This window comes from Haliotis cracherodii, unplaced genomic scaffold, assembly GCF_022045235.1.
Source record: "Haliotis cracherodii isolate W230 unplaced genomic scaffold, xgHalCrac1.p SCAF_13, whole genome shotgun sequence".
Lineage (NCBI taxonomy): Eukaryota > Metazoa > Mollusca > Gastropoda > Lepetellida > Haliotidae > Haliotis > Haliotis cracherodii.
In genome coordinates, this window is record NW_027266268.1 from 26,280,986 (window position 1) to 26,303,772 (window position 22,787).

The 22,787-nt window shown below is 42.3% G+C and overlaps 1 protein-coding gene across 1 annotated transcript in view; it reads right to left on the minus strand.

Annotated features, from left to right (window-relative positions):
• LOC139458556 (cdc42-interacting protein 4 homolog) overlaps window positions 1-3,892 on the minus strand; it is a 28,108-nt gene extending 24,216 nt beyond the window's left edge. Inside the window, exons 1-2 of the mRNA XM_071239985.1 lie at window positions 3,831-3,892; window positions 509-559 (exon numbers count right to left, since the gene is read on the minus strand). Coding sequence (XP_071096086.1) covers window positions 509-559; window positions 3,831-3,892 — 113 coding nt within the window. The remainder of the gene's footprint in view (window positions 1-508; window positions 560-3,830) is intronic.
• Between the last annotated feature and the right edge of the window lie 18,895 nt (window positions 3,893-22,787).

Sequence of the window (22,787 nt, forward strand, 5' to 3'; positions counted from 1 at the left end):
TGGGGTGATTTTTCATTATTTATTATGTCTGAGTGTGGGCAGGTAACTTTGAAGATGGGCAGGAAACACTGATGGGTCACCTGCCTGACTGTCCTGGATGGGTTTTAAAATAATTTCAAACAACTGAAAAATCTTTCTTCATGACAAGCTATTACCCTCGTTTTCAGTATAATAATACAATAAATAATAAATAATTAAAAATCCACATTCAGGGCACCATTGAAATGGAGACAGGCAGTGATGGAGCTGATAATCTGACCAAACAGACGGTTCAAGTTGGTGTAGGAAGGACGTTTACCACTAGACTGATCAGTATAGCCAGAAATATTCAACAGTTTAAGAGTTCTGCTCTGGAAATGGAAAACGGACAGCTGACAGACGGTGATTGTTACACAGATTATGATAGGTAATGCATGTCACACAGGGGTACAATGATTGCATGTGAGCCCACCATCAGAGCATGGCTCCTCGCATGAACAAAGTACAATTCCACACGTGTCATACTTACACATAATCATCTTCTTCTTTCTTCCGTGGTTGATAACTCTTCACTAGTTTTCTGAAACAAACAATGACAACAATTACATGATTATATCAATGTGGTCTCAGTTGAAGTCATAACACTCACAGCAATATTGAGGAACATCAAGGCTGCAGACATTTGGGTTTCACTACGGCAGTTTGCGACTATATTCAAGTATGATTATGTCATGCTTCAATAAGGGGTGGTCGGGGAGCCTAGTGGTTAAAGCGTCTGCTCGTCATGCCAAAGACCCGGGTTCGATTCCTGACATGGGTACAATGTGTGAAGCTCATTTCTTGTGTCCCCCGCTGTGATATTGCTGGAATATTGCTAAAAGCTGCGTAAAATCAAACTCACTCACTCATGCCTCAATACAGGATACATGTATATATACTGAACCAAAAAAGTTGGGGGATCATGAATATTTTGGGGGATAGTGAAATTGTATGCTCAGTCTTAGACTATAGAGATCGATAATTGTTTGTTCCAATCTGATTTTGAATACATTTGTTGTTGAATTAGTTGTGAAAGCATCATAAGGGTATGTACAAGGAATAATGAGTGTAATTTCTGAAATGAGTCAATATGTGATGTGTGCTTAACTATGAGTCAGACACACAGGATGAGACAGTGCTCAACTGGATTAAACATTGAACAAAAGCAGGGCTCCCTTTCACAAAGTGAAGTGTTGTTAACAACGTACTCATCAATATTCCAGCTATATTCCAGCTTGACCACCCGATGACGTTATCGCCTTCAACGTGACCCATTGTAACCCAGGGCTCACAAGTTACAAATTATATCAATTACAAAATAAAATTTCACTATGAATCTAGTCCAGTAGTCAGAAAGGAATATGCACTTGGCCACTCCTGAAATGGCATGGTTCAATAGTAAAAATATACTTAACCAATGATTAGTGCTATAAATGGCTATACAAAGTCATTATTGTTCAAGAATGAGATCGGAAAATGAGTGAGTTGGTCAGCTAATAGTTGAATTGACCAGGCTTCAAGATGGTGTGCAGTGACGAGGACACCATTAATCAATCAGTGGGAGTACACGCTGTCACCTCGCCATGACGGCTTGCACCTACATCAAACACACCTACCCCTGCAGGGCTCTCCCACAGCCTATCAAATACCCAGGAGTAGTAACTGATTGAGTACTGTGTCAGTCCACACAGAGATCACAGAGTGTAGTAATTGTCACCTGCATCGGAAGGGTTTCCAAAATCAAAAGACTGCCCTTATCAATAAATGGCCTGTATTTTAACAAGCTGGAGTGAGTGAGTGAGCATTGCTCCCCGCAATTGGGATCCATGACATGCATCAACAAAGTCAGCAAGCCTGACCACCCAATCCTGTTAGTCACCTCTTATGACAAGCATAGTCACCTTTTACGACAAGCATTGGTTGCTGAAGATCTGTTCTACCCCGGATCTTCAAGGGTTTCACTGAAACCACGATGCTAGCTAACCCCTTTATCGTGTTCTGGTTAATACCATTGATGACCATTAGGGTTAGTTGTGAGTTAGGGTTGGCTATCCCACCTCTTGTAGCGAATCTTTCCTGAGGTAATCCAATGAAACCCATTGTAATCCGGGGTAACTCTGTATTCTTATCAACAAAAAATATGTACCTCTGGAACATTCTAATTGTATTTCTTCTGGCTCCAACAGCATTGATGACTGTTGGAATCACACAAATCAGACAACTATCGAAATGCATCAATATGAAATAGCCTTCAGAAATAAGGTACAAGGACCAAAATTTTCAATTAATTATTTCAAAGAATGACTTTGCAACAAAATCAATATGATGGCATCAAGTGACTCTCAAATTCCCCTCTTCTGAACATGCAAACTCCTCAGGCATTTCTAAATCGGTACAAAATTACAAATTAATTCTATTAATCTACAATTTCTTTTCCTTTTCGATTGTTCAGCCAATGGCCACCAAATACTTCCACTCCATTCTGGAGATGCCTGGCTAAGAAGCAAGGACAACAGAGAATGAATATCATCTGGCTGAATACAATTGCAGGTGTGGACTACATTCCAATAGTGGCCAGACAATGGAGTGTGTTCCTGCGAGGTGTACCAAATTTCCAGAGCCCATCGGCTTCAGCATGGTGCAACCAGCCATATTGTATTGGCTGAAGGCCACACATAGTCAGGATGCTCCGCCATTACGACCACTTTCACTCGGACCCCCAGTGGCCATACTAGATGTATGGCAAGGTGTTTGACTTGGTCACCCATATTTGTCTTGGCCTCCTTTAACAATGTTGATTATGCTAAAACAAAAGCTGTATCCCTCTGGGAATATAAAAATAATCCACAGTGCTAACATGCTTCTGATCTGTCCATCAGGTAGTGTTGATTCACAAGGCTGTGAAGTATTGGTCAAGTATTACAATAGAGTCATACAATAACGGACAGTGTGTTGTCCGATCTCACTTGACAATATGTCAGCCTACCATGGTGGGTTGGTAATTCTGGGAGAAAGACCTGAAGTTACCATGTATTGAACATAGGGTGAGTTGAGTTGAGTTGAGTTGAGTTGAGTTGAGTTTAAACCTGTTTCAAATTGTATATCATGTTATTATATGTGCCAAATTATTACTGTAATGTTTGCATTGTTCTGAGTGGGCACTTAGTTCAGAAAATGTTCTTCTTTCTTCTTCTTCTATCTATCAAACATATTTTCAGCCAGAACTCTTCAGACAAAATGTGTGAATAATAAGCATGAAAACAACTTGAGAAAATATGCCCAGAGTTGATGAGAAGGCTATATTTGTGCCGTGACAGCAGTAATTAGACTTGCGCAAGTCTTGGAGGAAATAACTTTCAGAAATCATAATTTCTAGATTATATAAATAATAAGAGCAAGTTGTCCCTAGAAGAGACTTGCTCATTGATGTACTATCCGCTCATCAAGACTTGCCTATAAGGATATAATAACTATACACCCGTGGACTTGTCATTCAGCACAGCCATGGAGCAAGGCTAGGCAATGATGTGAATCATGACTTATGACCCCAGGCACAAGCTAACCAACCCATCACCAGGTCAGTCATGCAAGGAGCCTGTGGTCACACTTGATGCTTCAACCCAAATATCTTTGTCCAAGGACAGTCATGTTTGTTGTGTAAAACATCGTAACTCCAGGACACATTCTCCATGTTGAACAAAGGTGTTTTGGCTGTATTGGGTGGGTCCAAACAGCAAAGATACACAACTGATTTTAATTACAAATCTTGCATATGGTAGATGGTTCTTGAGCGGGTTTAGAAGCTCGGCTACCCTGCAGCGATGTACATCCAAACCAGCTGCTCCGGTCCCCCAAAGCTGGGTTGAGCCGACATCGGTCCAAGATTACACACACACAACATTTTCACTCAAATCTCAGTGTTGTTTAGAATAAAAATTAGAAAAGTACGACAGGAAGGGCGGCAATGGCTTTTTCAAAGTTATGTCAAATGGAAAAGTTGACATATGGCACCAGAGTGGGGAAAGGTAAACCTCATGATGGCCAACCGCTGTTCAAATATTGGACCAATGTGTAGAAGTGGTCCATCGTCAGCACACTGCGATTGGGAGGATGAAGAGATGCTGTTCGTCTGTTTATAAAAAAGCAATTGTATTTATTTTCCACGGCAATGCCATAGCAGTGGGACTCTGACTATGACAGTGTGTATTTATTTAAACACAACTACACTTCATCAGTGGGGAACAAGTATACTTTGACAATGTGTATTCATATGCCACCATGATCATGTTTCTATGTTGAACGCCCACCCGGAAATATACCAGCTATTTGATGGTGGCCTGTAAATAATTACCAAATACAACTAGAACAGATCCTAGTTTAACCCGGAATCCCCAAGGGGGTAATAGCTTTCAGCCAGCACAGGTTCTATTCTAACCCGGAATCCCCAAGGGAGCAACAGCTTACAACCAGCACAGGTTCTATTCCAACCCGGAATCCCCAAGGGGGTAATAGCTTTCAGCCAGCACAGGTTCTATTCTAACCCGGAATCCCCAAGGGAGCAATAGCTTACAACCAGCACCTTCTTTTATCCCCTTAATACCACTAGACCATGGAGGCGGTCACAACGAGAAATATGACCCACAATGTGCGACATTAACCTATTAGGTCTAGTAAGCTCAACTAGTAATAGTTCATAAAGTAACACTAAATCTGAATATGGTGCTTTATGCTAGTTCGGGGCACTAGCTCAAAAGTTATTGCACAGATTGCTTCCATGTCTTTTTCCATGCACTTATCCATGCAGTACTAAAGGGCATGATTATTCCTTATCAGCTCAGTAAAACCTGCACCCCGCCAATCAAATGTTACTCTAAAAGTGTGACCTATCAACATAAACACATTATTATGTCTTTTAATTTTAAAAACCTACTTAATTATCTGCATCTAGTCAGCAGATGGTTGCACAGGAGTCATGGGCAGCAAGATACTATTAATTGCACAACTATGTATGGATAGTTAACTATGATGAGGGCTTCTGTTGAAAAACTTCAATAACAGCACTTATGGCGATGATGTAATAGAGGTTTTATATTCGGGGAAATTATTCTAAAAACACAAATATATTAGACTAAATAGCCATGATAATGAATGTAAACTCTCTTTCCAAAATTGTCAGTTCAGCAAAAAATCTGATATTTGTGACATGTCTGTATGATATGAAGCATTTTCACACACAATTTCAAGAAAAGATCTGAGGAAAAGTTAAGTCTACTGGCAGACCAGCAAGCCAGTGACAACAGACTAGTATTGTTTGGATGAGAGAGTTCATGGCGTCCTAACAAAAACACCTGTGCGCACCAGGCTTTCTGCAGAGACGTGTGTTGATAAGAGGGCTCTTCTTCAGGGACTTCAAGCTTAAAGGATTCCCTTCCTCTGTAGCAAGATTACCGTAGCTTGTATTCGTCTTCGCTCACATTTGCAAATCTCCTTTCGTGTTTAATTTGTATATTTGTAAACTGATGATCTGTCATTTTCGACAGGAGGGCTTCATTTTAGCATGTGTTAAGAGATGCAACTAATGGACAAGGGATATGTGTCTTTATGTCTTGGTGCTACAGACAGTACGTCTTTGGCTATTTGAAGATGGATGCTTGGACTGTGTCAATTCTTTCATTTGAGCTGCACACATCTGTCTGGATAGAAGCTGGAACATCATCATTTATTCTGTGTGAAGATTAGGAACTGATAAAAATAATCCACATTTCACAATGGATTACCCAAAACAGAAATAGACAATATAAACCTGAACATTAAAACAGTCGCATTAATAAGAGATAACTTTTTCATACCTGGCTTTACAAAACTTGGAATGTTCAAATAAATCTGAACATTAAAACAGTCACATTTAATAAGAGATAACTTTTTCATACCTGGCTGTGCAAGATTTGGAATATTCTAAAGCAATAACAACAAAGATGTCTTTGGTGCTTTGATTACAAATTCCTAATTGAATTAACTGTTGTTGTTTTTTTCATGACAATGGCAGGCATCCAGATAAACCACGTTCAAAGCTGGTGCCAAACTTACATGAACTGAATTACAACTGGACTTGCTTCAGGAAAAATAATTCCAGAGTAGCTTGATTGAGACGCATGCAGAATTGTATATACTTAACACATCTTTGTAAGAAAAAGCCACCTAATGCTTGGGTAAAAATCCAACATCCTTAGTTTAATGTAATTAGTTTTGGGGGCATAGCTGCTAGTCCTTACAATTTGTCATAAGGTCTAACCCTGCAATACAAGGAAGATGTTACTCTGTCTGTTGTGATATAAATTATCAATGTTATAATCACAATGAACTGCCACACTGTCCCTAATAATCCTTCTGAAATCAAATGTTACACCTGATCTAGATGCTCAGATGTTTTTACGACAGAAAATTAAGGTGGTCTCTGGGGTGCTTGAAGGTTTCTGTTATAGTGCATTTATCTGGGGATCCCTTATTCAGGAATCTTGAACATTTGGGTTTTGACAACATGGAAAAGGGCACCCTGACTTTTAGAACACTGATGATAATCTATCACTAGTATCATAAGTGCCTCTCACAACAGTTTGTGAGGTCTTCGGGGTCCTTGTTAGACTAAAGCTTAGTCTCTGAAAACAGTGGTAGACACTAACATTTTTAGTCCACTAGTCCTTATGATGATAACAAATAGCAAAACACATAAAAATGGCATATTTCTACTAGTCCTTATGATACCTTAACTATTGGGCAGTTTGGCAAGAACTACAGGACTAGTGCCAATTTCTAACCCTGTGAAAATATATCAGTTTGATAGAATCTACATTTAAATTGAAAAGGAAACCCACAGTAGTTCTTGAACCTGTGGAAAATCTAGACTTGCTTCATTTAGGGTATAACATCACAGAAGGACTGAGTGGAAGGGACAATACAATGGTTCCGGACTGTCGGACAGACTAGGCCTTGTCATAATTCTAAAACAAAAGATTTAGAAGTCATCAGATTCAAAAATGATCATGACCCAAGCAGCAACCTTCAATGTTCCCCTGACCTTCAGTCCACACACCATCAAGGTAATCTTAACACTTTTTGTCAAGCACGCCACAAGAGCATTACACTGATTCAATGGAAAGTCAAACCTACTAATCAGCATTTGGGCTCGTCAGGCAGTAGTGCTAATCCATATCCCAGACTGCGCCAGACAGCCTGTGTACACACACCCCTCCCCTACATGCATTTAGCTGTGTAGAGGTACCTCCTTTATCCCCCCACATGGGGAAGCAAACACAGCTTGTGTTTCACAACATCGTTCCTAACGGCAATCATCTCCACCCCATCTGTTGCTGCAAGTGAGCCATCTCACCTTTCATAAGGTTGAGGTGAGGTGAGGTGAGGTGAGGTGAGGTGAAATGATGTTTAATTTCACACAAAATATTATTGCACTTATGCAACATAATGTGTGTGAGTGTTTGTCAGTGTGTGTGTGTGTGTGTGTGTGTGTGTGTGTGTGTGTGTGTGTGTGTGTGTGTGTGTGTGTGAGTGAGTGAGTGAGTGAGTGAGTGAGTGAGTGTCAGTGTGTGTATGTGTGGGTGTGGGTGTGGGTGTGGGTGTGTGTCAGTGTGGGTGTTTGTCAGTGTGTGTCAGTGTGGGTGTTTGTGTGTGTGTGTGTCCTTGTACTAGTTCAGACTAATGCCAGTTTTACAGCCCTAGCCCACTGAGATACCGCATTCAGACACAGTAATCTTTGTTTTATCTCATTCAATGCCGAGCGCTAGGCACAAGTACCATTTATAACATCGTTTGGTATGACATGGCCAGCGATCGAAGCACCAACCTCCATTCTCTCTTCCACAAGGAACAACATTACTTTCTTTGAAAAGCCAGATACAACTCATTCCAAGTCTCTAATCACAGGCATTAAACATGTTACATGGCGACTTACAGAGCAACTGAACCAACTAATACTAAGCAAGCTTGTATATATCAAGAAGAAGAATCAAGAATGTTTATCGTACAGAACACCCTCGTAGGGCAGGGTACTAACTATCTACATATGGACATAAATATAACTATCAACATGAGAGGTAGATATACATAATGTACATTATCATTACAGTATATCATGGCAGCGTATACTAAGTGTTGATACTGTATTGATCATAGAATAGAATTCTTTGTAGAAAAACACCCACTTGGGACCTGGTACCAAAATGGTGAATTTGTATGGTACAGAGATGAGAACATGGTATATATATATATACACACCATAGATGCATGAATTTATCTTATCACTCAGCAATATTCCAGCTATATGATGGCTGTCTGTAAATAATTGAGTCTGGACCAGACTATCCAGTGATTGACATCATGAGCATCGATTCACGCAATTGGGATCGATGACATGCATCAACCAAGTCAGCAAGCCTGACCACCCGATCCTGTTAGTCGCCTCTTACGACAAGCATAGTTGCCTTTTACAGCAAGTATTGGTTGCTGAAGATCTTCATGGGTCTTATCTTATCAAATTTGGGCCTCATGGTGGTCTCAGCTTAAACAAGTGAAATACAGTCCTGGCAACAAGACTTGACCATTCATGCATTCTTTTGGAAGGTTCACAAATTGTTTTAGGAGGTTGGTTTTATCAGTCTGGGAAGGGTCGCCTGTTTCGAACAGTGTCATGAGAAGTCTTGTGCTGGGAGTGGAACACAAAACAATCTTTCTCTTTCAAATCTTTTTTCTTTAGACTTTGAAAAAACAGTACCTTATATCCTTTTTAGTCAAAGATACCAAAGTGAATTTACATCAAATATTTTCTCCATCTACATCCTTTTCAACTTCAGTGTAGCCGAATGAGTTTATTGACTGTCAGCATACACCATGTTGATAATAAACAACACATGTAGCAAGACCTCTGCCAGTCTGGACGGACTCTCTTTAATGAAGGAAATAGTACACGTCCATCTGTCAGACTCCAGCAAGAACATCAATGATTGATGCTCACTAATACTAGTAATAGGCCTCTCACTCACAACCCTTTCCAGCAGCCAGAGTGCAACTGCTACAGAGTGTCAAATATTCATGTCACTGACTTGAGAAATCAATTATTCATACTCAGCACTCAACAACGAATTAAGAAGCTAAATTTGTCACTATGTTCTATATTCATGGTATCACAATGAAGTGTGTTCTAAGATTTTATTAGTAATATATTTTCCAACAACCCATGAAAAAACCCAAATGATTCAATTTCTGAGAAATATTGGTCCCTCAGTGCTGCAGTTTGATTTGAATAACCAGTGGTCAACTGACCTGTGAATACATGGACCTAGTATCCACACTCTCCAACACAAGTGTTACATACTTTTCAAAAATAGACAAAAACGGTATTAATTCCGAGGTCAATGAACCTGAATCACAAATATCTGTGAAAACAATACACCTTGGACCCATGCTGTTCAGAAGTGGATGGTCACTGTTCTCCCAAAACATATCCTTCTTTTTCACAGGTAAAGGGTTACAGGGATTCCAGGTAAGAATATAGGTCACCAGCCACTTATGCTTGTCCTAAAAGGTAACTAAATGGATCAGCTGGACTTTGTTGAATGCATGTCATCGCATCCCAATTACATGGATCAATGCTCATGATGTCAATCATGGGACTCAATTATTTACAGACTTCCATCATATAGCTGGAATATTGCTGAGTGGAGCATTAAACAAAATCTAACAACAAATTGGCCCATAAGTATTATGAAGCTCAACATTGAGCACAGCTACTTTCCAGAGCTCCCAACACTTGTCAAGACTCTAAAGTGCACCATAAAATGTGCCCTATCCATGTCCTACAACACCCCCCTGATACCAACATAAGTAATCTATGTGTGCACCTGGCTACCTGTCAGCATGGCGAACCAGGAAGTAAGGGGTATAGAAACCAATTGTGGGACACACAGTACAGCTAAATAGCACTTGGCAGTTGAATGCAGCCTGTTGATTTACAATGATAGTTAATATTGATATGACCTTAACTTTTTCAATGGTTTGTCAACATGTGTGATTGTATCGCCTGTTCAATAAAGCAGTATCTGAATGCATGGTTGAGTGAATGTGGGTTCACTCCATGGTCTGCATAATCTCACAGCTATAGTCCTTTATCTCACAGCTATAGTCTTTCAAGGACACAGACAGCTCTAATTACTTACTACCAAACAAGCAAACAGAACACTTCAACTGTGTTTTGTAAAAAAAAAAAACATTTTTTTTTTTTTTAAATCTGATGTAAATGATTAATAAATGAATCGAAACAAAATATACAAAAGAAACCAGAAGATTGAACGGTGTTTGAAATTAAGCCTTAAAGAGGAAGGGCCTTCATTAAAACCCAATTGTCAAAATAATAAAATTTGCTGGCCCTTTGATTCAAATAACATAGGATCATCCCTTTTGGACCCCAGAACCCCGTTTTGAACAGTGTCAAAGATAACAATCTGATTGGAATGTTAAGAAAGTGTACTACGGTATATTCAATAATTCTAAAACAAAAGATCCTGGGCTGACTGGTCTTCAGAGTAAATGCCACACTAACACAGCCCAACTGCCACAACAGCCGGTCCTCCACTATTTCAAAACACAATTCAAGTTTCCTGTTTCTGAAATTATGCACCTCTCTTGTAAAAATCCCATTATTTTTTTGTTCCTGTTCAAATGTTTTCAGAAGATAATTTAATCAAACAAGGATGTAAATGTGGCTTAAACTTTAAAATGTCGCTCAACCCTCACCCTAACAACAAGTACCATCCTTGACAATCTTTTGGAATGACACGGCCACCAGGGGATTGAACCCTGGACCTTCTACTCTCCCAGTCTTATAAGCATGTGTATGAGTGAATGAAAGTTGCAGCAATATTCCAGCATCACCACAGCAGTAAATAATCAAGTCTGGGACATGGTATATGGACATGGTATATGGTATATGGACATGTAGTGCTGAAACACTTAGGATGATGGTGTTATACTGTGTGAGGAACAACAGCAATCGTCTCTCATACAGACACTGAAGAAGAAATATCGGAAAGCTCCCAAGCAAGTCTACAAAACCATGGCAAATGTAGATTTCTCTTGAAAATGAAGCCGTAGTAAGCACCCTGGGTGCTTGGCGAATTGACAAAGTGGGGTGCTTATTGAAACCATCCACAAGTTACACATGTTGTCAGAGATCAAGCGGTGCTTGAAACTTGATAAAAATGGTATAGATTTTCCCTAAATTACTTTGAATCAAGTACAAGAGATAGCTAACCCATGCCCTTCCACATAACTAACCCTAATGATCGTAAAGGGGTGTTTGATCGTAAAGGGGTACCCAACCCTAATGATGGTAAAGGGGTGTTTGATCGGAAAGGGGTACCCAACCCTAAGGATCGTAAAGGGATGCTTGATCAGAAAGGGGTACCCAACCCTAATGATGGTAAAGGGGTGCTTGACTGGAAAGGGGTACCCAACCCTTGATAAAAATGGTATAGATTTTCCCTAAATTACTTTGGATCAAGTACAAGAGATAGCTAACCCATGCTCTTCCACATAACTAACCCTAAGGATCGTAAAGGGGTGGTTGATCGGAAAGGGGTACCCAACCCTAATGATCGTAAAGGGATGTTAGATCGGAAAGGGGTACCCAACCCTAATGATCGTAAAGGGTCGCTTGATCGGAAAGGGGTACCCAACCCTTATGATCGTAAAGGGCTGCTTGATCAGAAAGGGGTACCCAACCCTTGATACAAATGGTTTAGATTTTCCCTAAATTACTTTGGATCAAGTAAAAGAGATAGCTAACCCATGCCCTTCCACATAACTAACCCTAAGGATCGTAAAGGGGTGTTTGATCGGAAAGGGATACCCAACCCTAATGATCGTAAAGGGGTGTTTGATCGGAAAGGGGTACCCAACCCTAATGATCGTAAAGGGGTGTTTGATCGGAAAGGGGCACCCAACCCTAATGATGGTAAAGGGGTGCTTGATCGGAAAGGGGTACCCAACCCTAAGGATCGGAAAGGGGTGCTTGATCGGAAAGGGGTACCCAACCCTAATGATCGGAAAAGGGTGCTTGATCGGAAAGGGGTACCAACCCTTGATAAAAATGGTACAGATTTTACATAAATTACTTTGGATCAAGTACAAGAGATAGCTAACCCATGCCCTTCCACAAAACTAACCCTAAGGATCGTAAAGGGGTGCTTGATCGGAGAGGGGTACCTAACCCTAAGGATCGTAAAGGGGTGTTTGATCGGAAAGGGGTACCCAACCCTAATGATCGTAAAGGGGAGTTTGATCGGAAAGGGGTACCCAACCCTAATGATCGTAAAGGGGTGTTTGATCGGAAAGGGGCACCCAACCCTAATGATGGTAAAGGGGTGGTTGATCGGAAAGGGGCACCCAACCCTAATGATGGTAAAGGGGTGCTCGATCAGAAAGGGGTATCCAACCCTAATGATGGTAAAGGGGTGCTTGATCGGAAAGGGGTACCCAACCATTGATAGAAATGGTATGGATTTTCCCTAAATTACTTTGAATCAAGTACAAGAGATAGCTAACCCATGCCCTTCCACATAACTAACCCTAAGGATCGTAAAGGGGTGCTTGATCGGAGAGGGGTACCCAACCCTAATGATCGTAAAGGGGAGTTTGATCGGAAAGGGGCACCCAACCCTAATGATGTTAAAGGGGTGCTCGATCGGAAAGGGGTACCCAACCCTAAGGATCGTAAAGGGCTGCTTGATCGGAAAGGGGTACACAACCCTAAGGATCGTAAAGGGCTGCTTGATCGGATAGGGGTACCCAACCCTTGATAAAAATGGTATAGATTTTCCCTAAATTACTTTGGATCAAGTAAAAGAGATAGCTAACCCATGCCCTTCCACATAACTAACCCTAAGGATCGTAAAGGGGTGCTTGATCGGAGAGGGGTACCCAACCCTAATGATCGTAAAGGGGAGTTTGATCGGAAAGGGGCACCCAACCCTAATGATGTTAAAGGGGTGCTCGATCGGAAAGGGGTACCCAACCCTAAGGATCGTAAAGGGCTGCTTGATCGGAAAGGGGTACACAACCCTAAGGATCGTAAAGGGCTGCTTGATCGGATAGGGGTACCCAACCCTTGATAAAAATGGTATAGATTTTCCCTAAATTACTTTGGATCAAGTAAAAGAGATAGCTAACCCATGCCCTTCCACATAACTAACCCTAAGGATCGTAAAGGGGTGTTTGATCGTAAAGGGGTACCCAACCCTAATGATCGTAAAGGGGTGCTTGATTGTAAAGGGGTACCCAACCCTAATGATCGTAAAGGGGTGTTTGATCGGAAAGGGGTACCCAACCCTAATGATCGTAAAGGGGTGTTTGATCGGAAAGGGGTACCCAACCCTAATGATCGTAAAGGGGCTCCTTGATCAGAAAGGGGTACCAACCCTTGATAAAAATGGTACAGATTTTCCCTAAATTACTTTGGATCAAGTACAAGAGATAGCTAACCCATGCCCTTCCACATAACTAACCCTAAGGATCGTAAAGGGGTGCTTGATCGGAGAGGGGTACCTAACCCTAAGGATCGCAAAGGGGTGTTTGATCGGAAAGGGGTACCCAACCCTAATGATCGTAAAGGGTCGCTTGATCGGAAAGGGGTACCCAACCCTAATGATCGTAAAGGGGCGGTTGATCGGAGAGGGGTACCCAACCCTAATGATCGTAAAGGGTCGCTTGATCGGAAAGGGGTACCCAACCCAAATGACCGCAAATACGGTACAGCACATGACAAATATTGTTGAGAACAATGAGACCAAGGAATAAAATGACCCACCTTTCACAATGTTCAATAAAGATGAAACTGTCAGGGGCTGTGGTAAGTTGTATCAGGAGACTGTGTCGGCAGCCACCGAGCCATGTTGGTGAGGATCTGCAACAATGCCCAACACAATGAACACAAGTGATTAAGGTTTCAACAAATGTGACTTTTCCGGTACTGGAATAATTACAGAACTGTTACCATGGTTACGATGAAGTGGTAACAAAAAGAGACTAATGTGAAGAATGTTATTGACTTTTTGGTTAGGTTTTTAGACGAAAAAAATAGCATGTGTTTAAGGAGCAAGAATAATGGATGATACAATTAACTTTTTCCTTTGCATTTTATGCAGCATGACAGGATTGGGAGGGAGAGCCGGGGGGAGAGGGCCGGGGTCGCGTGACATCGGCAGGCCTGTACAGGAGAAATGGAATAAAGACAAAAAATCAGTGAATAAAGTGCCGTTCTTTTGTCGGTTTTGAAGGTAGGCAATTTATCACACGTACAAGAATACAGGAAGCACGCTGCCTGCTCCTTGGCCACGATAACACTTGCAACGTGCACCAGAGAGCGGCCAAAACAGGTGACATTTTGTGTGGTGAAAGAAGACGTTGAAATGAAATGGCCAAGGGTGGACAGGGTTTGGAACATTTGGAATTGCCGATCTGTTTGGGAACGAAAGAGACGTGGAGTGAAATATATGAATGAACTTACCTTCAGATCGTCCCCTCCACCGATGCAGACGCGACAAGACCGAGCTCGCCAGCTCGCGAGCTCGGGCGGGGTGATGCCAGCCATCCAGAATACAAGAAACGTGGTCCGCCATGGCGAGCTTGCCGATGGAGGAAATGACGTGTTCTCGCTTGTGATTGGTGCTTTGCCGCTTCCTTCCGGGTGGCTTGGTGCCGGCTGTCTAAACTGCGTTTTTTGGCGGTCGGTGCAAAGCCCAGATGCTCTCTTAGCTCAGCCGCTTACTTCCGTGCGGCTTGGTGCCGGCTGACTTAAACTGCGTTTTTTGGCGGTCGGTGCAATGCCAAGATGCTCCGGGTGTAGCCGGTGCTGTCGGTTGGGTCATTTGGTTGATTTGTGTGAAAAGCGGAAAGAAGTCGAAAAAATGGAACTACTACATGTACGATGTTTATTTGAAAAATAAAGTAGAATAATGCATTAATTTTAGGAGATGTATTAAACCTGAAGACTGTGTGTAAAATACATGGTGAGAAATGGAAAGCAAGAAACAAATACGTCCCGCACGTGCAAGAAGTGAAATGACTAGAAGTAGAGAAGTAGATTTTTTTTGGCCAAAAATGTAAAGAAATGAAAGAAAAGATGGAAGAAAAGACAAGACAAGACGAGTTAATCTTGTTTGAAAATTGTAGTGGAAAGCAGAATGAAGTCGAAAAAAATGGAACTACTACATGTACGATGTTTATTTGAAAAATAAAGTAGAATAATGCATTAATTTTAGGAGATGTATTAAACCTGAAGACTGTGTGTAAAATACATTGTGAGAAATGGAAAGCAAGAAACAAATACGCCACGCACGTGCAAGAAGTGAAATGACACGAAGCAGACTAAAGAAAAATGAAAAAGTGGTTGTAGTGATATTTTTTTGGCCCAAAAGGTAACGAAATGAAAGAAAAGATGGAAGAAAAGACACAAGACGAGTTAATCTCGTTTAAATGTTGTTGTGAAAAGCGGGGAAAGAAGCGCGTTAAAATGGGGCGGAAGCGGGGCGAAAGCGAGGCCCGGGTAATGGAGGCCGAAGAAGAGAAAGGGAGCAAAGCGATCAGTCGGCCGGGGAAAAGGGAGCGATCGGATTGGCGAGGGTTGAGGGGTGAGAGTTGAGATGGGGGTTCATGCAATAGGTAAGAAGTTCCTTCAAAACAGAGTTCTTAGTAAATAGGGGGTTTGCCCCGACTCAAGGAGTGCCTGGGCCACAATGAGCGGTGCCGAGCCACTGCAGACCGAAGCTGGAGGCATGAGCACTTTTCCAAATGAGCCCAAAGTACCCCAAAGTGGATTTACGGACGGGGGGTGAATTGTCTGGAAAACACCCTTTCTATTAATAAGTGTTCGGATATACCGCGAGATTACTATAAGATTACTGGTGGCCACATTAGGGTTGTGAAGTAACACATTCAAGCTCGTGTGTGTACTGGATCGTTTGTCCGGCTATGGGGTAATTTATTTGCAGGTTACGAGCTCGCAACATCCCCCGTTACCCGCCCCCAGTGCAGGTTTTCTTCCTGGGGCCTGCATTGAACGTACCATACGTACGTTGCACGTTGCATGAAATTTCAAGTTTTGTAAACAGGCAAGAGATGTCTAAACCACAAAGACATGTGCTATTGATTAATTTGAAAGCAGAAAGAACAAATCTATTTGTTGGATATGAATAATATTTCTGGAATGTTATATGATATATTTATATTGATCTTACCATATCGCAGCGCACTTTTTGAAATAGGAATTAATAATTAGTGCACGAGTGTCCTGACACACGCTGTGTATGCATTTCACGCTCAGCCCATGAATGCCCATGCGGAATGTGAATGATGTCATATGCTGAGGTGTCAACCGATAGCAACGCTTTTCATGACGTTGAAACAGTGTGTTACTGATTAAAGACGGAGCGCACTTTTTGAAATAGGAATGAAGAAATCGTGCAGTGGGTTCATGATAAACGCTGTGTTTGCGATTTACGCTAAGCCCATGGAAGCCCGTGTGGAATGTAAATGAATTAATGTGCTTAGGTGTCTGTGGCGAAGCCATGGTCTGTGGGCTGTCAACCGATGGCAAGCCTTTTCATGACTTTGAAACAGTGTGTTACTGATTAAAGACGGATGATCTGAGAATGTAACATTGAAACACTTTGTTGTTGCAGTCATCTAGTGTTACATACAGACATGTGAGGTCGTGTGGTTTGGAGTTACCAGACAGGCAACAGGACATGAGGTACACTAGACGTTGACATCAAACACACCGGAAGTGGATATCAGGTACAACGGAAGTGGACTTCAGGCGCACCTGAAGTGGCACAATGAGCTGTGTGAGCTGCAGGCAGAATGGTATGTAGGCGAATGACATGTAGGCACAATGAGCTGTTGACAGAATGAGCTGCTGGCAGAATGACCCGTAGAAAGATTGGGTATAGACACAATGAGCTGCAAGCAGAATGACCTGCAGGTAGAATGAGCTGAAGGCAGAATGAGCTGTAGACACAATGAGCTGCATGCAGAGTTACTTGTAGGCACAATGAGCTGCAGGCAGAATGGGTGGTGACACAATGCGCTGTATACAGAATGAGCTGTAGACAGAATGAACTGTAGGCAGAAGGATATAGACACAAGGAGCTCTGGGCAGAATGACCTGACCTGAACAATGAGCTGTAGGCAGAATGAGCTGCATGCAGAATGACCTGTAGTCACAATGAGCTATAGGTAGAACGGGTGTAGACACATTGAGCTGTAGACAAAATGAGCTGCAGTCAGAATGAGCTGTAGGCAGAATCACATGTATACACAATTGTATACACAATGAGCCGCAAGCAGAAAGGGTGTAGACACAATGAGCTGTACTCAGAATGGGGGTAGATACAATGAGCTGTACTCAGAATGGGGGTAGACACAATGAGCTGTACTCAGAATAATTGCAGACAAAATGAGCTGTACTCAGAATGGTTGTACTCAGAATGGGCTGTACTCAGAATGGGGATAGACACAATGCGCTGTATTCAGAATGAGTGTAGACACAATGAGCTGTACTCAGAATGAGGGTAGACAAATTGAGCTGTACTCAGAATGGGGGTAGACACAATGAGCTGTACTCAGAATGGGGGTAGACACAATGAGCTGTACTCAGAATAATTGCAGACAAAATGAGCTGTACTCAGAATGGTTGTACTCAGAATGGGCTGTACTCAGAATGGGGATAAACACAATGAGCTGTACTCAGAATGGGGGTAGCCACAATGAGCTGTACTCAGATTGAGTGTAGACACAATGAGCTGTACTCAGAATGGGGGTAGACACAATGAGCTGTACTCAGAATGGGGGAGCCACAATGAGCTGTACTCAGAATAGGGGTAGACACAATGAGCTGTACTCAGAATGAGTCAAGACACAATGAGCTGTACTCAGAATGGGGGTAGACACAATGAGCTGTACTCACATTGAGTGTAGACACAATGAGCTGTAACCAGAATTGGAGTAGACACAATGAGCTGTACTAAGGATGGAGGTAGACACAATGAGCTGTACTCGGAATGAGTGCAGACAAAATGAGCTGTACTCAGAATGAGGGTAGACACAATGAGCTGTACTCAGAATGAGTGCAGACAAAATGAGCTGTACTCAGAATGAGTGTAGACACAATGAGCTGTACACAGAATGAGTGCAGACAAAATGAGCTGTGCTCAGAATAGGGGTAGACACAATGAGCTGTACTCAGAATGAGGGTAGACACAATGAACTGTTTTCAGAATAGGGGTAGACAAAATGAGCTGTACTCAAATTGAGTGTAGACACAATGAGCTGTACTCAGAATGATTCTAGACACAAGGAACTGTACTAAGGATGGGGGTAGCCACAATGAGCTGTTCTCAGATTGATTGAAGACACAATGAGCTGTACTCAGAATGAGGGTAGACATAATGAGCTGTACTCAGATTGAGTGGAGACACAATGAGCTGTATGCAGAATGAGTGTAGACACAATGAGCTGTACTCAGAATGAGGGTAGACATAATGACCTGTACTAAGAATGAGGGTAGACACAATGAGCTGTACTCAGAATGAGGGTAGACACAATGAGCTGTACTCAGAATGAGTGTAGACACAATGAGCTGTACTCAGAATGAGTGTAGACACAATGAGCTGTACTCAGAATGAGTGTAGACACAAGGAGCTGTACTCAGAATGAGGGCAGACACAAGGAGCTGTACTCAGAATGGGGGTAGACACAATGAGCTGTACTCAGAATGAGTGCAGACATAATGAGCTGTACTCAGAATGAGGGTAGACACAATGAGCTGTACTCAGAATGGGGGTAGACACAATGAGCTGTACTCAGAATGAGGGTAGACACAATGAACTGTTTTCAGAATAGGGGTAGACAAAATGAGCTGTACTCAAATTGAGTGTAGACACAATGAGCTGTACTCAGAATGATTCTAGACACAAGGAACTGTACTAAGGATGGGGGTAGCCACAATGAGCTGTTCTCAGATTGATTGAAGACACAATGAGCTGTACTCAGAATGAGGGTAGACATAATGAGCTGTACTCAGATTGAGTGGAGACACAATGAGCTGTATGCAGAATGAGTGTAGACACAATGAGCTGTACTCAGAATGAGGGTAGACATAATGACCTGTACTAAGAATGAGGGTAGACACAATGAGCTGTACTCAGAATGAGGGTAGACACAATGAGCTGTACTCAGAATGAGTGTAGACACAATGAGCTGTACTCAGAATGAGTGTAGACACAATGAGCTGTACTCAGAATGAGTGTAGACACAAGGAGCTGTACTCAGAATGAGGGCAGACACAAGGAGCTGTACTCAGAATGGGGGTAGACACAATGAGCTGTACTCAGAATGAGTGCAGACACAATGAGCTGTACTCAGAATGAGGGTAGACACAATGAGCTGTACTCAGAATGGGGGTAGACACAATGAGCTGTACTCAGAATGAGGGTAGACACAATGAACTGTTTTCAGAATAGGGGTAGACAAAATGAGCTGTACTCAAATTGAGTGTAGACACAATGAGCTGTACTCAGAATGATTCTAGACACAAGGAACTGTACTAAGGATGGGGGTAGCCACAATGAGCTGTTCTCAGATTGATTGAAGACACAATGAGCTGTACTCAGAATGAGGGTAGACATAATGAGCTGTACTCAGATTGAGTGGAGACACAATGAGCTGTATGCAGAATGAGTGTAGACACAATGAGCTGTACTCAGAATGAGGGTAGACATAATGACCTGTACTAAGAATGAGGGTAGACACAATGAGCTGTACTCAGAATGAGGGTAGACACAATGAGCTGTACTCAGAATGAGTGTAGACACAATGAGCTGTACTCAGAATGAGTGTAGACACAATGAGCTGTACTCAGAATGAGTGTAGACACAAGGAGCTGTACTCAGAATGAGGGCAGACACAAGGAGCTGTACTCAGAATGGGGGTAGACACAATGAGCTGTACTCAGAATGAGTGCAGACACAATGAGCTGTACTCAGAATGAGGGTAGACACAATGAGCTGTACTCAGAATGGGGGTAGACACAATGAGCTGTACTCAGAATGAGGGTAGACACAATGAGCTGTACTCAGAATGAGGGTAGACACAATGAGCTGTACTCAGAATGAGTGTAGACACAAGGAGCTGTACTCAGAATGAGGGCAGACACAAGGAGCTGTACTCAGAATGGGGGTAGACACAATGAGCTGTACTCAGAATGAGTGCAGACACAATGAGCTGTACTCAGAATGAGGGTAGACACAATGAGCTGTACTCAGAATGAGGGTAGACACAATGAGCTGTACTCAGAATGAGGGTAGACACAATGAGCTGTACTCAGAATGAGAGTAGACACAATGAGCTGTACTCAGAATGAGTGTAGACACAATGAGCTGTACTCAGAATGAGGGTAGACACAAGGAGCTGTACTCAGAATGAGGGTAGAAACAATGAGCTGTACTCAGAATGAGTGTAGAAAGAATGAGCTGCAGTCAGAATGGGTGAAGAGATGTTGGCAGAATCGATGTAGACACAATGAGCTGCAGGCAGAATGAGTGTAGCTCATTGTGTCTACACTCATTCTGAGTACAGTTCATTGTGTCTACACCCATTCTGCTTGCAACTCATTGTGAATAGAGCTCATTGTTTACACCCATTCTGCCTACACCTCATTCTGCCTACAGCTCATTGTGTCTACACTCATTCTGAGTACAGCTCATTGTGTCTCCACTCATTCTGCCTACAGCTCATTGTGTCTACCCCCATTCTGAGTACAGCTCATTGTGTCTACCCTCATTCTGAGTACAGCTCATTATGTCTACCCTCATTCTGAGTACAGCTCATTGTGTCTACACTCATTCTGCGTACAGCTCATTGTGTCTACACTCATTCTGAGTACAGCTCATTGTGTCTACACTCATTCTGCCTGCAGCTCATGGTGTCTACACCCATTCTGCATGCAGCTCATTGTGAATAGAGCTCATTGCTTTCACCCATTCTGCCTACAGCTCATTGTGTCTACACACATTCTGCCTACAACTCATTGTGTCTATACCCATTCTGCCTGCAGCTCATATTGAATAGAGCTCATTGTTTACACCCATTCTGCCTGCAGCTCATTCTGCCTGAAGCTGATTGTGTCTACACACATTCTGAGTGCAGCACGTTGTGTCTACACACATTCTGATTACAGCTCATTGTGTCTTCACCCATTCTGCCTACAGCTCATTCTGCCTGCTGCTCATTGTGTCTACACACATTCTGATTACAGCTCATTGTGTCTTCACCCATTCTGCCTACAGCTCATTCTGCCTGCAGCTCATTGTGTCTACACCCATTCTGCGTGCATCTCATTGTGTCTACACTCATTCTGCCTGCAGCTCATTGTGTCTACACTCATTTTGAGTACAGGTCATTGTGTCTACACTCATTTTACCTGAAGCTCATTGTGTCTACACCCATTCTGCCTGCAGCTCATTGTGAATAGAGCTCATTGTGTCTACACCCATTCTGCGTGCATCTCATTGTGTCTACACTCATTCTGCCTGCAGCTCATTGTGTCTACACATATTCTGATTACAGCTCATTGTGTCTTCACTCATTCTGCCTGCAGCTCATTGTGTCTACACTGATTCTGCCTGCAGCTCATTGTGTCTACACTCATTTTGAGTACAGCTGATTGTGTCTACACTCATTTTGCCTGAAGCTCATTGTGTCTACACCCATTCTGCCTGCAGCTCATTGTGAATATAGCTCATTGTTTACACCCATTCTGCCTACAGCTCATTCTCCCTACAGCTCATTGTGTCTACACACATTCTGAGTGCAACACATTGTGTCTATACACATTCTGATTACAGCTCATTGTGTCTTCACCCATTCTGCCTACAGCTCATTCTGCCTGCAGCTCATTGTGTCTACAATCATTCTAAGTACAGCTTATTGTGTCTACTCTCATTCTGCCTGCAGCTCATTGTGTATACACTCAATCTGCTTGCAGCTCATTGTGTCTACATCTATTCTGTCGAGAGCTCATTGTAAATATATCTCATTGTGTTTACACCCATTCTGCCTACAGCTCATTCTGCCTGCATATCATTGTGAATAGAGATCGATGTGTCTACACCCATTCTGCATACAGCTCATTGTGTCTACACTCATTCTGCATACAGCTCATTGTGTCTACACTCATTCTGCTTGCAGCTCATTGTGTCTATAATCATTCTGCCTGCAGCTCATTGTGAATACAGCTCATTGTGTCTACATCCATTTTGCCTGCAGCTCATTGTGAATACAGATCTTTGTTTCTACACCCATTCTGCCCACAGCACATTGTGTCCGCAAACATTCTGAGTGCAGCACATTGCGTCTAAACACATTCTGATTACAGCTCATTGTGTCTTCACCCATTCTGCCTACAGCTCATTCTGCATGCAGCTCATTGTGTCAACACTCATTCTAAGTACAGCTTACTGTGTCTATACTCATTCTGCCTGCAGCTCATTTTGTATACACTCAATCTGCCTACAGCTCATTCTGCCTGCAGCTCATTGTGTCTACACTCATTCTAAGTACAGCTTATTGTGTGTACACTCATTCTGAGTACAGCTCCTTGTGTCTACACTCATTCTGAGTACAGCTCATTGTGTCTACCCCCATTC